At 36.7% G+C, this 26,095-nt stretch overlaps 1 protein-coding gene across 3 annotated transcripts in view; it reads right to left on the minus strand.

Moving 5' to 3' along the window:
• The window catches only part of LOC149827843 (inositol hexakisphosphate and diphosphoinositol-pentakisphosphate kinase VIP2-like), a 214,241-nt gene that overhangs the window by 118,711 nt on the left and 69,435 nt on the right, over positions 1 to 26,095 (minus strand). For all 3 annotated transcript variants that reach the window (XM_090019686.1, XM_090019685.1, XM_090019684.1), the window contains exons 7-9: positions 22,212 to 22,282; positions 21,201 to 21,305; positions 220 to 312 (exon numbers count right to left, since the gene is read on the minus strand). In XM_090019686.1, the coding sequence (XP_089875812.1) occupies positions 220 to 312; positions 21,201 to 21,305; positions 22,212 to 22,282 (269 nt within the window). The remainder of the gene's footprint in view (positions 1 to 219; positions 313 to 21,200; positions 21,306 to 22,211; positions 22,283 to 26,095) is intronic.

The following is a 26,095-nucleotide window of genomic DNA, read 5'->3' on the forward strand; positions in this document are numbered from 1 at the left end:
ATGGTTCATATCAAATGTACAATTTGTAATTTGTAAAATGCGTCAGTTCCCAATATGTTATCTTCTCTTGCTTTCTTGGTTTTTTTATGATATTTCGCTTGTTCAGCATGCCTTAGAATAAAAGGAGCTGGGAAAAAAATAAGGTGGCTCCTTAAACATTAGTTACTCAACTATCACCATAAAAGTAATAGAAAAAAAAAGTTTTAATCTACAGCTTACTTCTTTGCCATCAGGATTTCTCATAACAACACCATCAACAACTGGAGACTTTCTTGCCTCAGCATGGGCATATTCTGGGCCAACAGTATACACCTGTAAAAAATAACATAAACTCAGTAGTGCCACATATATAAAGGCTTCAAAAGTAGAGAAGTAAAGGATAAATAATCCCAGGAATGAAGAGGCAACAATATAGTAATTAGCAGATAATATCACCCCACATACATGGACGCTTAAAAAGGTAAATCAAGTATACAGTAGAATCTCTTCACATGAAAGAATTTATATGGAACACATTCGAAAAAAACATTTTTATATATCTCAATCTATTCACTAGTCAAAATAAAAATAAGAAAAAACAAGATAAATCAATTCTTTGACACAATTGGCTGCTGTTGCTTTGTGTAATTCAGATAAATGTCAGCACAAAAGGAGCTCTTGTTCAACACAATGCAAGAGTAAACATACTAACTTATCAAAGAGTCAACTTCAGGAGAAAGTCAATTGAAAGAAAAGTAATAATGGAGTAAGCCATATTCATAAGAATATTCATTAACACAAACTAATGGAAAGAAAATTTCAGCATAGCAAGCAGAAGCTGAAAAATGAGCACACGACCAACATGATACGTATTTCACTGGCTGGAAGGAAAATACAACCCAAAAAGATGAGGTAGAATGAGGGAAGGGAAAGGATTAGGAACACGTATAAACTTCACAGTGAACTAAACATTGGCATCGATCATCTGGATATCTTCAGAACAAATGACCAATATGTTCATAAGCATTGAAACAACGTATTTAAAATTTTCCTCACTAAAAAAGAAAGAAAGAATGTATTTAAAAGGAATCAATGTTGAAAATATAAATAGCAATTAACAGCAATCCTATACAGATCTTTCAAACAAGTCTCAACAAGGACTCAAGAAACCACTCCAAATCTGGTCTCAGCAGGCTCTATAGTAAAAAATGACCCAAATAGATTGTTTTTTTCGGGTCATCAAGACCTATCAACAAGATCAGGATGAAGAGATTTCACAAAAGTGGTCATATACTAGACATCCAGAAATCCTTAGAAAATCCACTAAAAATCCAATGCAAGTCAGATGATGAAAATTTTTTATTCAAAAGGCTTCTAAAATCGAGCACTACTGAACCCCTAACCCGGATTTTCCAAACCTGGTCTCAGCAGGCTCTATAGTAAAAAACCACTCCAAATCTGGTCTCAGCAGGCTCTATAGTAAAAAATGACCCAAATAGATTGTTTTTTTTGGGGTCATCAAGACCTATCAACAAGATCAGGATGAAGAGATTTCACAAAAGTGGCCATAAACTAGACATCCAGAAATCCTTAGAAAATCCACTAAAAATCCAATGCAAGTCGGATGATGAAATTTTTTTATTCAAAAGACTTCTAAAATCGAGCACAACTGAACCTCTAACCCGGATTTTCCAAACCTGACCAAGTGACCAGCCGTATGAATGCACCTTAGTATAGGTCTGTCAACATCAACTCAATTCTACGTATGGGAGTAAAAATGCAGCCAAGTATTATTTGGGTCGAACCAGATTTGATCAAAGTAATAAGCAGGCCAGGTTGGAAGATGATTTTCATGGGTAGGAATGCAGTCTAATGGTTTGGATACTCAACCCATGAGGGTAGACTTGGTATAGTTCAGATGTTGTTAACTGCAAACCATACTTAATGGTGAGACATTTATGCTGAGTATGCATTCAGATACAAAAGATAAAATTAGTTACACTTTTGAGTAACAAGATTTTTTAGGCATGAATCTGAAATTTTAGGAAAAAACTGGGTATTGTTTTGTAAATAACCCTATATACAAAATATTGTTTTTTATATTTTCCTGTGATATATAATTTTGTTTTCTAGTATATATTTATGTGATAAACTGATTATATATAATTATGTATATATGTCTGTTTCCTGTGATAAACTGATAAAGTAATTTTTTGTCATATAAAATTTTGGGAAAACTGATAGTGTAATTCTATGATCATTCATTTTTTATGTAGTATTTTAAGTGATTCATTTATTTTTATATAGAGATTCATATTATCATCTGACTCATGCACAGGAAATTAGGATATTAGGAAATTAAGTTTTAATTGTTTAGTTACATTCATGAATTATGTTTCTTTTTTTAGTTTCAGTTGTTTAGCTTAATAAATTGTGTTGAATTTGTGTTTCTATTATTTTTCAAAATTTATTAGCATTTTATGTTCTTTTAATATTGTTTCAGGGTTCCAACTAGACTGATTAATCAGCTTAATCTGCGACTAGGCCTTTTAAAGGTCCACTGACTAGGTGCCAACCAACGCTTTTTCCACATAGTTAGCTCTTGTAATGAATCAAGAGGAATACAAAAGAATGCCAATAACGGCTACAAGAGATCACAAATGCGAAGAGGCCACTTATGGGCTAAATATAATCTCACAAAGAACTCACAAGAGAGAAAATATAAAAAATTGTATTTTGTATTTCACACATAAAATGCTTAGAGAAGCATTACATTAGAGAGGGACAAGAGGTCCCTTAAATACACCAACGACAAGGGGTTTAGAGAGCCCGTTCTATCCATTGGGAGCTCCCAACGGCTATATGGGTCAAAAGACCATGATGCCCATATCAAAAGTAAAAAAAAATGAAGAAAACAAAAGAAATAAAAACAATAAACCTTCCCCTAATGGACAGAACCTATTACAAAAAGGCCAAAATGCCACTAGAGGGCAAAACATATTACAAGTGTATTCGTATATGTATATGTATATATAAATAAATATACATGTATATCGACATGAAGATAATATATATTTACATATATATAGTTATATATATATATATATTATACAATATTTTAACACCCTTCCCCCCTCAAACTCATGGTGCAACAATCAAGAGTTTGCCAAGGAGAAAATGAAATTTGGGTGACGAAAACGCTTTGGTGAAGAAGTCCGCTAGTTGATAAATAAATGGCACGTATTGCAATGTGATGGTCTTCTTAAAAAAAAAATCTCGAACATAGTGGCAATCCATTTCAATGTGTTTGGTTCTTTCATGCAATGTATGATTGTTCGTTATGTATATTGTGCACTTATTGTCACAACACAATCTTGAGGGTTCTGTAACATAAACTCCCAAGTCTTCTAACAATGGCCTCAACCATACCAATTCAGAAGAAGTTGTTGTCATGGCACAGTAGTTGATAAATAGATGGCACGTATTGCAATGTGATGGTCTTCTTTAAAAATTCTTCTCGAACGTAGAGGCAATCCATTTCAATGTGCTTGGTTCTTTCATGCAATGTATGATTGCCCGCTATGTATATTGTGCACTTATTGTCACAACACAATCTTGAGGGTTTTGCGATATAAACTCCCAAGTCTTCTAACAATGACCTCAACCATACCAATTCAGAAGTAGTTGTTATGGCACGGTAGTCTGCCTCTGCATCGATAAAAAAATGACCCATCTATCAAATGGATGTTAAAAATATATTTTTTAATGATAATCTTAATAAGAAACCTCCCCCAAGATTAGGGTTGGCACATGGAAAAGTCCTTTGCTTGCAAAAGGCTTTGTATGGTCTAAAGCAAACTCTTAAGGCTTGGAATTATCGATTCAGTAGTGTGATAACTCAACTAGGTTTTGAATCTTGATATACTGACGTTGTATTGTTTGTTAAATCTTCTAATGCAGGTATAATAATCTTACTTCTCTACGTGGATGACATGATTATCATAGCCTCTGATAAGCAGAGAATTAGTCATATCAAAGATGTTCTCAAAGCTAACTTTGATATGATAAATCTTCGTTATTTACGTTATTTTCTTGGTATTGAAGTTGCATATTCAGCTCGTGACTATTTTTTTAACACAGACTAAGTACACAGTGAAGATAATAAAACAACCAAGGATTTCTGATGAAAAAATGAGTTGATATTCCTGAGGTCATCAATACCAAGATGAAAAATGATGGAGAAACTTTGAAGGAACCAACTCCATACAGACAAATGATTGGAACTCTAACTTACCTTTCTATTACTCAGTCTGATATTGCTCATGCCATTCACTCTTCTAGTACATTCAAGCATACGCCTACTATACAATACATATGAGTATTGTAATGAGGATTATTAGATAATCATGGTTTATTTTTGTTATCTTCTTCCCCATCAGAAGTCGGTGCATATTCAAACTCTGATTGAGGTAGAGATGTGAATAATCGTTGCTCAACTACAGGTTTTTGTGTCTTTGTGGGTGATTCCTTAATTTCGTAAAAATACAAAAAATAATAGGTGTCTCTATCTTCCACGTAACTAGAGTATTAAGCAAATGATAACTAGTACTTCTGAGTTGGTGTACTTATAATAATTGTTAGAAGACTTGGGAGTTCACACAGTAGAACCTTCAAGATTATTTTGTGACATAAAAAGCACAGTTCACATCACAGGCAGTCACGCATTTCATGAGTGAACCATATACATCGAAATGGATTGTCATTATGTTTGACAAGAATTTTTGAAGAAGACCATTACATTGCAATATGTATCATTCGACTATTAACTGGAGGACTTCTTTACCAAAGTGCTTTCGTCACCAAGATTTCAATTTCTCCTTGGAAAACTCCCGGTTATGGCATCGTGAGTTTGAGGGGGGTGTTAAGATATTGTATATATATGACTTGGTACTTATATTTATATATATATGGATATATCACATATATACATATAATAAGTAATATATATAATGTATATATACTTATTTATCATTCTAATAGGTAATAGTCATTAGGGGTATTTTAGTCTTTTCACATTATTATAATAGGTTGTGCCCATTAGCGGCACAATAATCTTTTGTATTTTATTTTGCAACTTAGTAAATTAGTTTAGAGTTGAGGGCATCTATATAAAATATACATACAGTCATTGGGACTGTAATGATACCAACAAAAACTCAAAAGAGTGACTCAAAGGCTACAATGGCATACAAAAAGAAAGTGGTCACTTATGGACCAAATTTACTCTGATAATGGAAATACAGACTAACAACTCAAAGAGAGAGTCACAAGTACAAAATACAAAAGAGTTCTTATTAACAAAATGCTTAGAAAAGCATAGGGTACACAATAGGGAAAATCCCTATTTATAACAAACAAAGGAGAGCAAAGAGGGCACCCAACCTAGAGGTTGGGCTAGCCCCCAACCATCATAAATATGACTGTTGGGACTAGCCTAACAGCTAGTTGGGTTGTCCCCAATAGTCACAACCATAAAAAAATATATAAAAACAAAAAAGAAGAATAAAACAAAAAATATAAAGTCAGCCCCTATGTCACATGGGTGCGGCTGCGGGTGCGGGGATTCGGCACTTCCAAAAAACCCGGGTGCAGGGGTGTGGCAGGGGCAAAAATGTAAAACAAATATATATATATATATATATATATATATATATATATATATATATATATATATATATAATCCACTACTCAATATGTTCAAATTTAATTAGAACTATAGTTTTCTATAAAAAAAATGTACATGAACAAACAACATATTTCACGATTTCTGGTGTGAATGTTACCATCACGGTATAATCATCTCGAAAAAACAATATCCAGTAAAGCATAGCACAGTACCATAGTGTATCTAAGAAAATAAGTTGTACAGGGATTAAATATGCAACACCCCTGGACCCACGTGGGCCAAAAATACCTACAAATTCCCTATGTTATAGAATATCCATAAACACGCATAGATTTCCCTTCTAATAATTAGGGGTGTGATCAGTTACAATCGATATTGCAAATCACAACATATGTTTTAATACTTAAAAAGATAACTCCTCGACATTTCATGTTCATCACATTTTAGGTAGCATAAAATCTCATACTATCTCGACCAATATAACTCCTACTTGCATCCAAATGTACAAACACCATTCATTACACAGTTATGATGGGATACGAACTAAGTGAGAACAACTAATAAAACATATCCTTTGCTGTAATGCAAGTGTTGCAGACAGATTTTCGACCATGGATAAAAATGCAAACCCGCAGTCATACACAACTATACTTTGAGATACAAAAGAGAACACCGATTAGTTGAGGCAAATCGCAAACATTTTTTCAATTTTAATTTAGGATAACTAAATCGCAGATTTCTATTCATGGATTTCATACAAGAAGAAAAAAAAACGTTTTGTTGCCAGTACTGAGTCCGTGATTTCAATCTTCGAGGGTTTTTTTTGGGTCCATAGCAGCCGAAATCCCCAAATCTGCCGATTTGGGGTTTACGACAGCCCTTAAAACTCCTCTTTTGATTTTGGGTTCAAAGCAACCGAAACCCCTAAATCTGCTGATTTGGGGTTTTCGGCAGCCATTAAAACCCCTCTTTTTTTCTTTCAAAATCCTTTATATTTGGAGTGTGTTACAACCCATTGCAAACTTGAAACAAAATACACCCACAACAATCGTAGCAAACCCTACCTGTGAATCGTGGATTCCCGATTTCTTTCTGATTCCCTCTTTCGGCTACCGTGAATCCAAAGGAGTCCCCTCGCCATCGTGATCATGTGAGTCGTGTGCCTTTTCACCAAATGGTGCGAGAAAGAAAGGAAAACGAGAGTGAGAGAAGTAGGGGAAGGAAGATAACGAGTGAGAAAGACAGGTAACGAATGAGAGAGGAAGAGGATGGGGGGTTTAGAAGAGTGTGTGAGAGGAGCGAAACAGAAGGGAGATGGGGGTCGTGGGGGATCGTGGGGAGTGGGGGTTGGTTACCCCAACACTCCAGCGGCTGCGCAACACCCCCTCCCTTTTCATAGGGCAAAAAAAATTTATTCTAAAAAAATCCAAAAAAATGGACCGAAATGACTCTGGGTGCGGTCAACGCACCTAGGGTCGAGTTGACCGCACCCGCGTCGAGTCGCATCGACGCGGGTGTGGCACCCTTCTAGCCGAATCTCTGTGACATAGGTCAGCCCCTAATGGGCTGACCCTTAATATAAAAGGAAATGACTGAAATATCCCAGTTTACATATAAAATAAAATATATAAAATATATATATATATATATATATATATTCACATATATATAGAACAGAATATAATATATATTAGAGTGAAATTTTGGCGATGAAAGTGCTTTGGTGAAAAAGTCCGCCAGTTGATACTCAGATGATACATATTACAACATGGTGGTCTTCTTCAAAAATTTTACACCAACATAGTGGCAATCCATTTCAATATGCTTAGTTCTTTCATAAAATCTATGATTGTTTGTTATGTATGCTACGCTTTTATTGTTGCAACACAATTTTGAGGGTTTTGTTATGTGGAATCCTAAGTCTTCTAACAATTGTCTCAACCATATTAATTCGGAAGTTGTAGCCGCCATTACAAGTGTAACACCCCAAAATCCCGAACTTGTAACTTTTTTAAGAAAATTTTGAAAACCTTGAAATCCTTCCTTTCATAGAGTTTTAAAATAGCAGTTTAGCGGAAAATGGTATTTGAAATAATAAGTCGACGGACCTTGGGCGCATTACAGGCAAACCTTCCTTTACGCAATGGATTTAAATCTCCATACAATCATTGAAATCATATAGATTCAAAATGAGGTTTTTTTATAATTTAGAGTTTATACAAAAGCAGAATTTCTCGAGAAAACCCCTATCCAAAATTTTACACAAAGGACGTGTTTCAGGAACAAAATGCCAGAAAAATGGTAGGATCTTAACGTTCCGACCTAATCATCACATGTACCCATGAAAAAGGTCAGATTGATGAAAACCTGGTAGGTGCATAGATATACAAATTCAAAACAAGACTAACACAAGCATTGATTCATTCATGAAAAATAATTTTAACATAAATAAAATGAACATGATAACTTTGCTTCGATATTAGTTGTCCTGAGGGTACGCACAGGAGAAACGTAAAAACAACCGAGACTGCTCGGCGGTTTGTTATTCTCTATATTTTGATACTCCGGTCAGCTAGCTAAGTCTGTTCCAAAGGGTACGGCCAGTGACTGAGAGAGAATTCCCAAGATGCATTCGTGGCAAGGGATGCATCCAACTTCTGCAGAAGTCTATGAGGTCTATCTATTGAAACTGTTTGTGTTTTCGGGTTACGGGTTTGGATCTGGACCCGAATACCAGAATTTGTATAACGTCTTATATTTCTATTTGGGTCAGGAATTGATGAAAGGTTATGTAATATCCAGACCCGATCCAGTCTGTAACACATATGTAAATAAATGAAATATAGGGCACGATCTCTCTGTGGGAGATCAGACCATTTATTGCAGGTGTCCCCTTCTTTCTCACCATCTTTCTCTTCTTCTGCATCAGTGTATACTCCAAGAGGCAAATCTTACATGGTATCAGAGCGGGACTTCATCTGACATCTACCCAAGACGTGAAGTTGATCACGGAAAGCGTGTCTGCAGAGATTGAACTTCGAACTCTAGGTTAGAGTGATTCTCTTTCTTTCCTTTGTTTCTAATCATCTCTTCCCTTATCCAATCATTCATTTCTCCTTTAGATATTGACATATTTGAAACTGATTTCAGATCTGCGATTCACTTCTCATTTAGATATCGACAGATCTGAAATCAATTTCAGATCTGCGTCTTGTCTTCTCGGTTTCGACCCCCTTAACCCCAATCCTAATCTTTATTCCTTTGTTTCTAATCATCTCTTCCCTTTTTCTAATCATTCATTTCTCCTTTAGATATCTACAAATCTGAAACTGATTTCAGATCTGCGATTCACTTACCATTTAGATATCGACACATCTGAAATCAATTTCAGATCTGCGTCTTTTCTTCTCGGTTTCGACTATTCCCCTTCTTCCAATACGAATCTGATTCGTTGTTTTCCCAGTTACGTTATCTTTAAATCAGTCCTTGTTGATATTCTTGGAATAGATCAGGTCTGATAACTAAGACCCCTTTCTTCTGCTAGTTGTCGACATTGACGTATTCTTCTGCTAGTTGTCGACATTGACGTCAACAGCAATTTTAGTTTAAAATATAAAAAAAGAAAAAAAAATAGAAAAATAGACCACTATCTTGATTAGGCTCCGCTGAATACTAGGCAGCACCAGAACAGTTGGGTGTATTCGATCATTTGCGGCTAACCTGTCTCTCTAAAAAAAAAAAAAGGAGACGAATTTTGATTGTTGGAATTCCTGCTGCGTTGAAATTTCTATTACTACTGCACTGGTTGTTGCCCTGTATTGCTGCTCTTGCACTCGATGTTTTCCTTATTCATCTTTCTTCGTATTCTTTCGTCATGGATTCCCCTTCTCTACCATTAAGTTTCCTTGGTCAACTCATCTCTGAAAAATTGAACAATTTGAATTACTTGACCTGGAAGAGGCAAATTTTGCCCTTTATCAGAAGTTTGGATCTCTCCGGACACCTCAACGAGACAATTCATGCACCTCCAGAGCTTGTGATGCATGAAGAGCGAGATGACAAAGGGGAGGTTTTCAACAAATTGATTCGTAATTCAGAATTTGGGACATGGAGGAGAAAAGATCAAGCAGTAGTTGCTTATATCACATCTATACTTTCTCAAGAGGTATTGGTCGGCATTCCCGATGAATGCTCGGCTATGGAGTTATGGCAGAGGTTGGCACAAACATATTCTCAGATTTCAGAGGCCAGAATCCTACATTTAAAGAGAGAATTCCAGCTCTTAAAGAAAGAGAACTTGTCAGTTACAGATTACATGAACAAGGTCAAGATTTTCACCTATCAACTGGCCATGGTGGGTTGTGAAATTCCTGACAAAGAAAAAGTTCAACAGGCACTGAATGTACTTTGCTCCAATTATCACATGCTAGTCACCTCCTATGCCTTCCTTCGTTGCCAAGTTTTGAAGATCTTCGTGCGAAATTACTACAGTACAAAATTACCATTAGGGGAGAGGAGATGGCCATCAACTCCAGTCATCATGATGTACTCGTTATCGGGATGATGTCAGGAAGTGGATGTGAAGGTATTTGAGATGGTCACGATCAAGGAAGAAACAGTCAAGGAGGTCCTGGGTTGTTGCCCACGCCCAATATGCCACTCAACTCATTCTTAGACGCCCAATATGCCACTCAACTCATTCTCAGACAACCAGAGATCCAGGACTATACCAACATGTTTTCATTGCAATAAAAGGGGGCACATTAAAGCCAATTGCTAGCACAACCCACAGAACAAAGAAAAATCTAATGGTGCAGGATCCTTTCAAAGAGGAAGAATAGGAGAAGACTCGAAAGACGATAAAAAGGATAATATGAAGAATCTTTTGATATCTGCTCTTTCAGAGATAAGTTTCAAGCAGAATGAACAAGGAACTTGGTACATTGATTTCGGGGCTGCGGCACATGTAACAGGTGATGTCGGTAAGATTTTGAAGCCCATTCCTTACCATGGAAAATTTCATATTAAAACTGAATATGGTACTCTTCATTCTATATCTCACACTAGAAATGTTGATCTTCTACTTCCTAATTCTTCATTGAATTTATCTAATGTCTATCATTCTCTCAGTATTGTCAAAAACATTGTTTTTGTCTCCAAACTTGTTGATGATACTAATTCTTCTGTCGAATTTACTCCTTTTGTACGTGTCAAGGACCTTCTCACGAAAAAGACACTCGTTGATGATACTGATACTCGTGCCGTAGGGATCGAACCCGAACACAGTTCGAGCCAACCGGACTGAGCCGAGCTTAGTACAAGAGGTGCGATAGGGGCTAGCCCTGTCGGGGCTCATTTAACTGAGTGGGGATGAAGGTGTGCTCAGCGGTTAAGTCGAGCCTAGCCTAACCCCTAACCTGGACGTGACCGAGCTTAGGCGCGGTCCTCCAATTGAGAGAACCGGGTTGGGCTCAGTTCAAACCGAGCCCAACTCGCTGTCATGCCTTAGCTACAACATCCTGCTGCAGCTGAGGCAAACAGGGGAACTAAAGAGGGCAGGTGGGCATGCGGTAAAAGGGGTGGGAGAGGGCAGGAGGGTCGACACCCTCATGCTGACCACCGACGAGAGAGCAGGAGGGTTGACACCCCCCTGCTGCTGTCAAAAGAGAGAAAAGAGAGGGCAGGAGGGCCGGCACCCTCCTACCGTGCCTTAAAAAGGAGGCGAGCAAGAGGGGCCTACGCCCCTGCCTACTAACAGAGGAGAGGAGGGGCAAGAGGGGTGTCGCCCCTGTGTGCCAACAGAGAAAAGGAGGGGACACGAGGGGCGTCGCCCCTACCTGCCTGCCAACAGAGAAACGGGAAACAAGAGGAGGGAGGGGTGGCGCCCCTCTGTTGGGTTAAACAGAGAGACGAGAGAGAGGAGCAGGGAGGGGTGACACCCTTCTCTGCTAAAAGGATAAAGAGGGAGCAGGGAGGGGCGGCACCCCTCATCTGCTAAGCTAACCGAGAAAGAGAGAGAGCGGGGAGGGGCGACACCACTCCTTTGCTGAAAAGGGGGAAGAGGAGGCAGGGAGGGGCAGAACCCCTCCTCTGCTAAGCTAACAGAGAAAGAGAGAGCAGGGAGCGACAACGCCTCTCCTTTGTTGGGTTAACAGGGAGGAGAAAGAGAGTGGGGAGAGGCGGCGCGTACTTGGGCGGTGGCGCCTCCGGCGAGCGTGAGGTGGAAGGAGAGGGGTGAGCGAAGGGGGGGAGCTCGAGCGACAAGGAGGGAGAGCGAGGGCGCAGGAGGGTTTCTCCTTTTTTTGTAAAGAGAAACCCCCCTGCGAGGGTTTAAATAGCCCACGCCCAGTGTGGGCTATGAACCGGATCCGGGTTGGATCCAAACTGGATCTGATATAATATATATATATATATATATATATATATATATATATATATATATATATATATATATATATATATATATATATATATATATATATTTTAAATCTCGAGTCTTACAACAAGGTACTTTGCTTCTATGAAAGAAAGAAACATCTTCTATTGTTTCTTGCATCTCCACGAAATCAAAATCATCTATAAATACACAAAAACATGTGGTTGAGCGTCTATCATTCACATCTTCACCCCAATCAAAGTCAGAATATATGATAACTTTTAATGGAAAAGACGATGAAAGAAATAAATGATATTTTATAGTATTTTTAATATATCTAATATTTCTCATTACAACACTCATATGTATTGTAATAGGGGCATGCTAAAACTGACTAACCGAAAAAATAGCATAAAAATATCAGGGCGAGTAATAGAGAAATAAGATAGTGTTCCAATCATTTGCCTATATGGAGTTGGATTCTTCAGAGCTTCTTTATCATCTTTCTTCATCTTAACGTTGATGATCTCGGTTGTATCAACTCTTTTTTCATCAGAAAGCCCCAGATCATTCTATTATCTCGACAACATAGTTAGTCTGAGACAAAACATAACCACAAGATGAATATGCAACTTTAATACCAAGAAAGTAATGTAAAAAACCAAGATATGTCATATAAAAGTTGGACTTGAAAACATCTTTGATATGACTAGCTCCATGCTTATCACCTCATGTGACATTCATGTCATCCACGTAGAGTAACAAAATAATTATCCCTGTATCAGAATTCTTAACAAACAATGCAGTGTCAATATAATAGGATATAAAACCTAGTTGAACCATCACATTATTGAATCTATTATACCAAGTCGTAGAAGCTTATTTTAGGCCATATAAAGCTTTTTGCAATCGAAGAACTCTGCCATTTACCAACTCTAAACTTGGAGGTGGTTCCATATAAACTTTCTCATCAAGGTTTCCATTTAAAAAAATATTTTTAATGTTCATTTGAAAAATAGGTCATTTTTTAATTGAAGCTATAGAAATAAGAGTTCTAATAGTAGTCATACGAGCAACGGGAGCAAATGTTTCTTCGTAGTTGATTTCGTACTCTTAACTATATCCTTTAGCTACAAGTTCAGTTTTATATCGCTCAAGTATTCCATCACTTTCGGCTTTAACTTTGTAGACCCACCTACATCCTATAGTTTTATTTCTTTAGGTAAAATTTGAATTTTCTATGTTTTTGTCTTTTCTAGATCTTTTAATTAATTATTCATGGCATTATTCATGGCATTAATCCATTCTTGATGATTTTTAACATAATTATATGAAGAGGATTCTACATAGGAGTGAATGGCCATTAGACACGCTATATAATTGGGTTCAAACGATTCATAGTATACGAACTTACTAGGTGCCTTAGATATTCTCATAACACTAGGTTGATCTATGTCTTGACCTTGGGAATATCTCTCCATTGAACATGGAGGATGCTCTTGAGTCCGATGACAATAGACATGTATTTCATTTTGACGTTCAACTATATCAATAGAAGCATCAACTTCATGTGCATCATGAGTGTCATCATTGTCACTCGTGCACATTTTTAATAACATTTCTATCATTCATACCAATAATATCATCATCATGCTCAACAATATACTATCATACATTTTAATTAAATCAAATAAAAATGATTTCTTAGTCTCAAGTTTTTCAAATTCATTTTCCTTTTCAAGAAAATTCGCATTTCTTGAAACATAAAGTTTGTCATTTTCAATATCATAACACCTATATCATTTTTGCTTTTTGGTATAACCCAAGAAAATATAAGGAATGGCTTTTGCGAGAAGCTTGTCTTTTTTATTAGAAAAGACAAAACATTTACAACAAAAAAATTTTAATCGTTTATAGTCGGGAGGAATTTTAAACAATTTTTTAAAATGGAAAATATTTTCCAGAGTGGTTGAAAGCATTCTATTAATTAAGTAGATTGTGGTTAAGGCAGCTTTGGCCCAAAACTTTTTTGGATAGATTTAGTTTAGGTACTACCCTAATGTTTGGGACAAAAAAATTTTGGCTATTTTTAGGAAAAAAAAATTAAAGTACCAAAACTTTGGATTTTTAAAGATGTTTTATTGGCGGTTGACACATAAGATTCATTGGTGTTAATGTGACATTCAGAAAGTACAAACTCATTAGAAGTCATGTGGAAGGAGGCACCGGAATCAAAGATCTAAGAAGTCTTACCGAGATCCACGCATATAGAGACGACCATACCGAAAAGGAAGAAGATTGACCTTTGAGTAGTGGTTGTAGAGCATCCATGAGTTGATCAGGCAACATGTTTCCAACATTTTTGGAGCCTTCATTTACACCACCTCTCTCAAATAATGGCCCCGTAGAGGCCACTCTCTTTTCTTCTCTTCTATCTTTTTTTTTCTTTTTTGGACAAAAAGGCTTGATATAGCTCGGTTCATTACAAAAGTGACATATGATCTTTTTTAAATCATAGTCATTTGAGTTTCTTCTGAAATGTGGAAGCTTAGATTCTTGTGTGATTTTCAAGCCTTGACATAGCAAGCACAAATTCTTCATCTTTTATAGAGGATTTTTCAATCTATTCTCTTCCATAGTGAGTTCTTCAAGAGTTTCAACTATAGAAGTAACACCTCCCCTATGAAGGAGTCGATTTTAGCCCTTCAAACTTGGGTCTAAACCCAATTTACAAAATGATAGAAGTATTTTCTTTATTTGTTTCTCACAGAGTTCTATGTCTATGGAGAAATGTCACTTAAGCTCTAGAAGAGCCAACTCATCCCAAAGAAGAGAGAGAATATTGTAATATTATCTCGTGCTCATCTCTCCTTGGGTCATAGTCCTCACTTTCTTTTGGAGCTTACATATAGAGCTGCACAACGAGCCGAGCTAGCTCAAGCTCGGCTCGAGCTCGACTCGTCTAAACCCGACTCGGACTCCTCCGAGTAAATAAACGAACTGAGCATGATCAGGCATTCAAGCTTGATTAAGCTCGATTAATAGTGTCATATGGGGACCACTTTTAGGATATGTATCATTTTTGTTAGAAAATAAACACATAAATTTCCCTTAGCCAAGTGGTTAACTTCTTTGTGTGCATGTGTGAGGACCTGAGATCAAATTTCGCCCTCCAAGCAACTGAATTCTTTTTTTAATGTAATTTAATGCGGCTCGAGCCAAGCCAGGCTCAAGCTTGTACTAAAGGGCCGAGTTCGTACATAGGTTTTCAAGCTCGGCTTGAGTCGAGCCAAGCTTTTTGAGCTTGAGCTCAGCTCGATCCCGGCTCGTGTTCACCCCTAGTTACATATATGAGTTGAATCTTTTAGAGAATACATGTTTTGGAAATACTTCCAAATATCACTAGCAAACTCAATTTTTGCTAAACTTGAACACATTTTTATGTCGACACTTCATCTCATGATTTTGGAATGACCCATCTCCCACTCTTTTCATCTTCTTTCATAGTCGTAACGGCTTTATTTATATCATCTCCTTGAAGCGACATTTCCTTGTTATTTTTGTTCTTGGTAAGAACGAGCCTTGGTTCTTTCTCGAAGCCATCAACCAAACCCTATAGACCCTTTTCACAAAATTTATACTTCACTATGGATGCCCATATCACATGGTGTCATTGAGTCTCACAGGAATGAAAACGATGACTTCTCGTTCATCCTCTATGAATACAAGAGAAGAGATGAGATAGAGATAGAGAGAGAACAAGAGAATGGAAGCAAGGTTCTTTAGGGCAGCATGAGTCCATGATCACACGTTCCACGATCTCGCATCCAAACGAACAAGCTTCACATAGATCTTAATATTGATAGCTCTTGTAACGCCCCCAAAATCCCGGACTTGTAACTTTTTAGAAAAATTTTGAAAGGCATGTAATCCTTCCTTTATCAAAGTTTTAAAATAGCAGTTCAACGGAAAATGGTGTTACAACAGATTTATAACTCCATACATTCATTGAAACCAAATAAATTCAAAACGAGGTTTTAATGTTTATACGAAAAGTAGAATTTCAAATAAACTTTTATACCAAATTACAAAAGATGTCATCATAATTGAAACGTCAGGAAAAGAGTCTTATCTTGATATTCTCACGTCATTATACCATCGCTTGACGTATTGACCTAACCATCACGTGTATCCATGAAATAGGTCAGATTGATAAAAATCTGGTAGGTACATAGATATAACAATTCAGAACAAGACTTACATATGCGTTGTTGCTTTCGTGATGTGCAGTTCAGAATAAGTAAAATGAGCATGATAATCTTGTTTCGATATTAAACTGTCCTGAGTGTACGCACAGGAGAGAACGTAGAAACAACTGAGATTGCCTAGGGGTTTAATATTCTATGCATTTTGATACCCCGGACAACTAGCTGAGAACGTTCTAAAGGGGACGACCAATGACCAGGAGATAATTCCCCAGAGACATTCGTGGCAAAGGATGCATTCAACTTCTGCAGAAGTCCATGGAAACTACCACCTAAGATAATTTTTTGTAACCTCATCCCTTAACTCTGATGACCGGGGACACCGAGTCAATTGCTATTCGAGGAGCGTAGTTCTTAACAACCTGTCCATCGGAGTTTTTGTATCATCCCATCCTCTCTCTTGACGGAACCAAGAGACGAATGGGTACGTCAGGTTCTATTTTAAGTGACGACCCACTCTGCATGCTTTTGTCTTTCAAACCAAATCGAGCATATTACTTGTGAAGGCGATGATCACCATTTATGTGATTTCCTTTTCATCATTGTGTATTTGCAGACCACGAGGTTACCATAAATCTCTTATCCAATCATCGTAGCACTAACATGCCGCACATGTCTGATAGTATCGCTACAATGAAAGGAGTATTGGTTTCTCATAAAGAAACCCCAACTTTGTTTAGAAAATCTCAACATCCCGTGCTCTAGATCGGGGATATTCGAGTCATTTTTGGATATCAAAATAAAAGACTGTAAGTACCTCTTAGGGCTATGCAGGGTTGAGGGTAAAACTTAGTTGCGAATAAGCAACCGTCCGATATTCATTTTTACTTTTTGAAACAACGAATATTATAAACATTGGAATCTTGCATGAAATTCCCTATTTTTTTAAAGACTTGGCGAGCATGCGCAAATCTGCGTCTTTAAAAGCAAGTGTAATGCAAGGTAAGCAGGAGTACGCAAAATTGCATACCTTATAATGTTATATATATATATATATATATATATATATCAAAACATAAGCCTAAGCACATTACAATGCGACGGCAATGTAAATGACATAAGCAAGACTCGACATGTGAAACCACACATCGAGCTAAATAAACTGCGTAAACGATGCACGATGTACGCAACCATACATCGGCTAAATAAATTGTGTAAGCAGCGCATGATGTACGAAATCGTACATCAGTTAAGTAAATTGTGTCGCTGCCCTCCTGCGTCTATCAAAAGAGGGGACAGGAGGGCATTGCCCTCTTGCTGCAGTCAAAAGAAGAGAGGGCAAGAAGGTACTACCCTCTGTAATGAAGTATGCGGAAAAAGATAGAATGTTAAAGCATACGCAATGTCCTATAAAGGACAATCACAAGTGCAATCACAACGAACAAGTCCACAAGGGACAAATACAAAAAGCCAACAAAGGGCTTAAAAAAAGAGAATGTTATTGAGCATAAGGGCTTGGAAATGCCTATCTTACAAAGGGGTGAACACCCCTATTTATACAACTAAAGGGGAGGCCATTGGGGGCTCCCACTAAGAGTTGTTGGGAGCCCCCAACGGTGATATTAATGACCGTTGAGGGGCCCAACGACTCTTAGTTGGGACCCCAATGCAATCCAATAAAAAGGAAAAAGGAAAAAGAATCAAAAAAATAAAAAGAAAGAAAATCTCTCTCTCTCTCTCTCTCTCTCTCTCTCTCTCTCTCTCTAAGGAAAAAGAATCAAAAAAATAAAAAGAAAGAAAATCTCTCTCTCTCTCTCTCTCTCTCTCTCTCTCTCTCTCTCTCTCTCTCTCTCTCTCTCTCTCTCTCTCTCTCTCTCTCTCTCTATATATATATATATATATATATATATATATATATAAGTCACGAGTGTTACAGCTCTGATACCATGTGATGAATCAAGAAGAATACAAAAGAATGTCAATAAGGGCTACAAGAGATCACAAATATGAAAAGGCCACTTATGGGCCAAGTACACTCTCACAAAAAAGAACAACTCGCAAGAGAGAAAATATAAAAATATATATTTTGTATTCCACACATAAAATGCTTAGAGAAGCATTACATTAGAGAGGGCAAAAGGGGTTTAGACCAAGGTTGCCAGACTAGGAAGCAGAAGCGGGAAACAATACGGGAAGCGAGAAGCGACGCATTTTAAAATATATAGGAAGCGACAAGCGAGAAATAAAAAAAAAAAGAAATATAAGAATTGAATGAGAATCAAAATAAAACACAAATAAAAACTAAAATAAAAGTGACTAATATTAAATTTCATGATTTTTTAGTGTAAGAATTAATTTTTTAACAAAATCTAAAAATGATGACTACCAAGTACCAATTTAGTGAAAGCACATGGAAGTAAGTGAGAAGAGTTAGAGAAAACACATAAAAAGCATGAAAAGTTGAGTAACAGAACGTATAATAAGAATAAATGAAACATGTGGAAAGCATAGGAGAAGTGTGGGGGAATCGAGGTTCTCATCAAGTTTCGAAAGCGAGGAGTATCGTGCTTCCAAAGCAAGTTTCCGGGAAGCGAGCTTCCCACCTATCTAAGAAGCTTCCGGTAACTCTGGTTTAGACTCAGAGCCTGTTCTAGTTGTTGGGAGGTCCCAACGGCTATATGGGTCAAAAGACCATGATGTCCATGTCAAAAGTAAAAAAAATACAGAAAATTAAAGAAATAAAATAATAAATCTGTCCCTAATGGACAGAACCTATTACAAAAAGACCAAAATGCCTCTGGAGGGCAAAACCTATTATAAGTGTATTCTTACATGTATATATATATATAAATACATATACATGTATATCGACATGAAGATAATATATATTAACATATATATAGTTATATATATACAATATTTTAACAGCTCTTACCTATTGCCAGCCCAACAGTATCCCAAGCTTTGATTAAATCACTAATGATGAAAGATGATTTGAACATTTCATCACCACTAATGTTGTCACATTCCCCAGAAATTCTCCCATAGGTCATTTCTATAATGGGACCACACCCTAAAACGTTAAGGATACCACATTCAGACTACTACTGAGTTCTGAACATGAAAAAACTTCTCGATATAAAATAGCCTGTATACTAAAATCCAAACCTCTTTCAACATCCTCAACCATGCAACCATGAGCCCTCCAACTTCCTTCCATCATATTTTTATCACCATTTCAAGTGAGTAATATGGTACAAAGACTCTTCACACAAGAATGACCATGTGCTCATCCTTCTGCCTCTACAAAACATCCTCAGACTCATACCTATTGTCCAACCATCCTTTCAAAACCTAGAATTTGCCTACTCCCTCAGCAGGAAAAACTCCAGTACCCCTCAACTCCTTTAGTTTTGACAAAGTCATCACACACTCACTTGTGAACATAAAAAAAAACAAATAAGACCATACACCATAGCCAAAAGCATTAAAGTGATGTCCTTATCCAACAGAATTGAAACTAAAAATATCCTAACTTGCAGCCATCATTCTTCCCATTTTCACTTCCACATGATTAAAATGCCCACAAATCCTGAATAATTTTGATCCCCTCAGCTCCATCATAAGGAAAAAAAATTGCACCTCTTACACACCCCAATAATTTTGATCTAGCTCATCTATCTTAATCTCCATTTTCCCAAAAACATTATACCTGTGTTTTTGTAAATTTCACCCGATATAATGCATATGTATGTACATTCAACATTCTTAACCTAAAGTAGCAAAGCATCAGCATTGCATATCCTTGAATAACAATTCCAAATCATTATTGAATAAACACATCTATGTCACATAGGTGCGGGTGCGGGTGCGGGAGCGGATGCAGCGATGCGGCACTTTAAAAAAACTTGGGTGCGGGGGTGCGGGGAGGACATGTATATATATATATATAATTTTTAACAGTTTTAAGTTAACACTATGTGTATTTGTGTGCATTTATGTATTTATATATATATAATATAGATAAAAATTGACTTGATTAGGGTTAACTGAATCTACTTTTGGATAGAAATGGACCTCAGTGTGGTTGACTTCACCTAACACAAAGGAAGTTGTGTCCAAGTGTCGCACCCGCCTGGGTGCGGGTCCAACGCGGGTGTGGTGCCCTGTTAGAAGAGTCCGTGTGACATAGAAACACATTGACTTTAAGTTGAAAAGTGAAATTTAATATAATTAATAACAAATTTTAAATGAAAGAGCATAGACTAGCCAAGCCAATAAGGAATGGATGAAGTTAAAGACAGTGCTGAGTCTGCTGACCATGTCCAACACAGGTTTGACTGCATCTATGAAGTGTTAAGGCCATCACTAGTGTTGAGTCTGGTGTTGTGTCATGTTGACATGAGGCACATGCTAAATGGAGTATCGATGGACATAGAGCACAATAAAACACTATGGTAGTGCACAATGTCACAACACCTAAGGGATAAAAGCAACTGAAGAAGTTCATACTAGAAACGTAATGCAAAAAATTGCAATTTTATTAAGCACCAAATAAGGTCGTGGCTCAAGAAATATACATTTTGGATAACAGGTATAAGATGTGTGTATGATGTGATAATTATTATTATTTGAAAAGCATTATAAAGCAACACCCACAAACTTTAGCATTCAATTAACATGGAAAACCTTTATTCAAGTTCTTTTTTATTTGATTTTATCATGTCAAACAATATATTGATGTAATTTTCTGCAATACCACGCTTATTCCATTCCATTCTTTCGTGGGCATCAAAAAGAAAAACATAGACAGAAAAAGTACACATCAACAGCAACAAAGTGCTTCACACAAGAGCACTCTTAGTTATGATCACGTGGATAATATCATTACCTTTAAAAGACAAAAAAAAAAACACATGCTATAAACACAGACATATAAGCTTATGTGCACAACCTTCACATCTGTTCCACCCGTTGGCATGAATTCCTCATATATGTATGAACCTTCACGCCTTACTCTTCTAACTTCAGGATGAAACTCACTTGATCTATTTCCAACCTAAAGTGTGGAATCGAGAGTTAGGTACCAATGCAACATAATGTAATTGAGCAAATGCAAATAGCAACCTACAAGTACCTTACAAAATAGAACATAACCTCCATATCACCTTTTTGCATATGCATGGAATGGAAGAGGAACAAAAGAGCAATAACCAATCAAAGAGGAACATGACATCAAATGTTTAGCATGTTACAAATGTTTCAATAAGGGTATACTTGTCTTCCACATAAGAAAATGCAAGGAACTTATCCCAAGTAACAAAACATGACATACCAAATACCAACAAAATACATGACATCCCTCGCATACAAAATTACTTGGGCAGTTAGCAACCCCAAAATCAAGTATACTGGAAATGGGGAAAAAAAAACTTGAATTTTTTTCCTGAACCCAAGTCAGACTTGTGCTTCAAGAATTGACAGAATCTGTTCAAAGGCAAATTTGTTGAAGCCAAGAAGTCCCTTAAAAGGTAAATTACACAGATTTTAGCAGATAAGTGGTTTCTGGTTGAGTACTCAATCAATCAAGGTGAAGGCCACACCTTCCCATTCTTTCAAATCAATTTCTTTTCTTTTTTTCTCAAATTTCCAAAAATTTCTGGTGAAAACACCTTTTCTTTTTAGACAGTCCACTATTACTGGTGATAAAATTGTATTTCATACTGCTCACTCATTCGGCATGCCATAACGAAAAGACCAACAAAGTCAATACGAACCTACAAAAAGTGGAAAAAAAGATCCCCTCTAGCTGATGTAGGTGTTTTAGTTTAAATGATCACTTCAAAAGCATCAACAAATTTCATTTGCAAACTTCAATGATTATCCATAATAGAAGAAAGGCATCGAGTTGTGCTTCAGTGTCCAAATATTAAGCTAATATACTAGAACTAGAGTACAAGAATACCTTACGAAATAACACTTTCATTCCTCCACCTGCAGAACTGGGATAGTATATCATTATACTGTGATCATCCCCTAAACCAAATCCAAAAATGAAGAGCATCAAAGCATAATCACAATGGGAAGACAAAAATGCAATTGACACCTTAACATTGTAGTGAGAATATTTCTATATAACATACTAATAGAATTAAGGCTGCATTTCAAATGCTTGGATCCCAAATCCAAAGGGACCTGAGAACCATGCCCTCCCGCCCGATTGGTTCTCAGATTCATGATGTGAGAACTCACTCCATTTATATGAGGGATCTCAGATTGTGTATATGAGAACCAGCATTTGAGAAGCCTCATCAGTGTGACACACACCACCTTAGACCCTTGAATCTCAGATTTAAGACTCTCAAACACACCTTAAATAACAAATCCAACATGAAAATTGAAATGTAATATAATCAATGGTAAATTTTAAAACAATCACACAATTAACTATAAAGGGAAAATCAAGATCACAAAAAGAAATGAAGTTAAGGGATGCAGAGTTAACCATGTCCAACATTGACTTGATTGTCTATAAAGTGTCATGGTAGAATGGTGTCCCAGCATGTCATTTCATGTCAACATGGGGACACGCATACCTGTTAAGTCCTCTAGGGACTGACTTATTTTTTTTGTTTCCTTATTTTTCTGTTTTCCTTTTTTTTTTTTGTAATATAGCTGTTGGACCAATCCCAACATAGCTGTTGGAGCTTGTCCAACAGCTAGTTGGACCAGCCCTTTGTACCTTGGAGTGCCTATTTAAAGGCACTCCCTCTCTTGTATTTTTCAATGCCTGTTCTAAGCATTTGGCCTTCAATAATAGTCATTTTTTTTAATCATGTTGTGCTCTCTCTTGGCTCTTTGAAGTTAGTATTTGCACTTTGTGCTTGTGTAATGCCTTGGTGCCTTGTGTTATCCCTTAGTGGACTTGTATTTGTGCTTGTGCACTTGTATTTTTCACTTTCTTCTTGTTTTCTTAAATGGTATCAGAGTCGAAGGCTCTTCGTGATTGCTAAAGGAGGATCATCACAAGCCTAGTTTCCCTCAAATCAAGATGGGCGAAAAAGAATTCATTGTGGTGGTCGTATTCAAGCTAAACAACTCCAATTACTTGATGTGGGCTGGCGCCATGAATATCATATCAAAGGCAAAAAGTTGTGGGGGTATGTGAGTGGTTCTATATGTGAAGCATGAAAAGAAGTTGTTTCTCATATTTTGGGTCTAGATCTGGGATCCAGATCCAATCCATGCTCATTACACACAGCCATGTAGCATATTCATTAATGGCTGGGTTGTAAATTAAACTAGTTGTAAAAGGGTATTTTGGTACCCTAATCTTTGTATTAAACCAATATATAATATGAAGTCTAGTGAGCAGATTCAACGTGATGAATCTTGGCTTTCTTCAACAGTGTGTTCTCTCCTCATTCTCTCTCTCTGTCTTCGTGTGACTGAATATCAGATCTATGAATTCTAGCATGGTATTAGAGCAGCAGATCTGGAGATCGCGACTTTCGTATGATTATCAAAATCGAGATTTTTGTCTCTTCCTAAGATATTTTATTTTCTTTTGTTTCATCTCTTCTTCTTTTTCCTCTTATCGTCCTTTTCAAATCTTTCTTTCATTTTTCCTTTGATTCCAAATCAGATCTGGGTAAGGCTATCTGTAAATCCCAGATTGTTCACACTATTTTCTTGAAATCGCGACTTTGCCCCTTTTCTCAGTTGTGTTATTTCTTTGGGTTGCTTTATACAGTTTAAACCTAATCGCTTTGTCATTTATGTTCCCCTTATTGTCTTTCTCAATATCCTTCTTTTTCTTCTTTGGTCTCTTCCAGATCTAAACGTGATTTCTTTATAAAAAAGAAAAAAAAAGGATCACGTCAAATCAGATCTTGATCCAGGCGTGATTCCAAATCAAAAGAAGGTCACGTGAGCTTCTTGTTTTCTCTTAAATTTCCTTTCTTTATCTTCCTGATCAGCTTCTTCTTTGCTGATTTTTCTTTTCATTGTGATTCAGCAAAACGCAACGTCTTATCTAAAGTGACGTGCTGAGTGAAAATTGTTCAGATCAGATCTTACAGCGAAGTCTAGTTCACTGCCTTTAATTTACCGATCGTACAACAAAAAAAAGGGCAGAAAGGCAGCAGACTTTATTTGAAATTAAATCCCTGTTTTGCATCCAACAGATTTTGTTTGTGACTGAAATTTGTCCTCCTTTTCTTTTCAATCAATCTTGAATTTCGGCTTTCTCTCCCTTTGGATTATGGATTTGTTTTCTTCCCAATCTGACCTCTCCTCGAGTTTTCTTAGCCAACTTGTGTTTGAAAAACTAAACAACTCTAATTTCTTAACCTAGAAGAGGCAGATTATCTCGTTCATAAGAAGTCAGGATCTTTCTGGACATATTCCAATTCCTCCAGAATTCATATTACATGAACATAAGAATAGAAAGGGAGAATCTTTTGTTACACATGTCAGAAATCCAGAGTACGTAACTTGGATGAAACAAGAGCAGGTGTTGGTTGCATATATTACTTCTACATTGTCACAAGAGGTGCTTGTGGAAATTCTAGATGATTGTTCGGCTATGTAGTTATGGGACAGACTCGTTCAGACATATTCACATGTTTCTCTGACCAAGATAATGTTTTTAAAGAAGGAATTTCAAATGTTGAAAAAGGACTCCATGACTATCATGGAATACTTGAACAAAATAAAGACTATCACAGATCAACTAGCCATCGTGGGTTGTGCAGTAAGTGACAAAGATATGGTGCAGCAAACTTTGAGAGGGCCAACATACCTCATAATTTGCAGAGGCTCATGTTCACATTGGAGCACAAGATGTGCTTGCCACATGGGTTGCTTATGGGCGAGGACGTGGAAATTATGCTTTTCGAGGAAAGGGAGGTCAAGGAAGGAATGGACAAGGAGGACGTGGAATATTATCTACACCCAACATACCTCATAATTTGCAGAGGCAAAGGACAATTCACACATGTTTTCTATGCAACAAAATGAGACATATCAAGGCCAACTGTGGGTTTAATCTTCAAAATAGAGGAAAATCTTTGCCAACAAAGGCAAGGAAGGGGACAGATAATTCAAAGGCTAGTGGAGAAGTAAAAGAGTTGTTATTGTCTGCCTTAGCTGAATTTGTAAAGCCCCGAAATTTTAACCCACATTTTTAAGGATTTTTTTATATATATAATAGCGGAAACAAGAAATACTATACGGTTAAGCATTTCGGAACATTACACTGGAGAGAAGACCCAAAACATTTATTTCATTTCATTATCAATGAAAATTAATGTTAGAGTTTAAATGATATAAACAATTAAATTACAATAAACCTAAGCGACCCCTGGAACAGTAAATCCAAAATCTCGATATGATGCCTCATCCTGCAGTCGCTCGTAAATGCTATTATTCACCTGAAAATAGTAAAATTATAGGAATTAGACTACAACTGTCTAAGTAGGAAATCTGTAACTCTTAATGCAGGTATATCATGAATCTAGCATGTGATGTGAGTGTCAAAGGTGATTTTCAACATATATCTAAACAAGTAAACAGATTATGCAATAGAAATCAACAATCATATACCTAAGCATGTGAGCAGTTATACAACAACAATAACTGAGCAGGTAAAGCATAGTATGCAACATTAATAAGCAAGTGAGGTATGTTATGCAACAGCAATAACAATAACATGCATAACTTTCATGTAATAGTTCAATCATCTCGTATCTGCACATTTCAGGATTTCAGTTCATTACAAATTCAGAATATAAAGCATGCTGAAAGAATATGCAAATGTCTCTTTAATAACTCCACTCACTGTGATAC

This window comes from Nuphar pumila, chromosome 10, assembly GCF_984573655.1.
Source record: "Nuphar pumila chromosome 10, dmNupPumi1.hap1.1, whole genome shotgun sequence".
Lineage (NCBI taxonomy): Eukaryota > Viridiplantae > Streptophyta > Magnoliopsida > Nymphaeales > Nymphaeaceae > Nuphar > Nuphar pumila.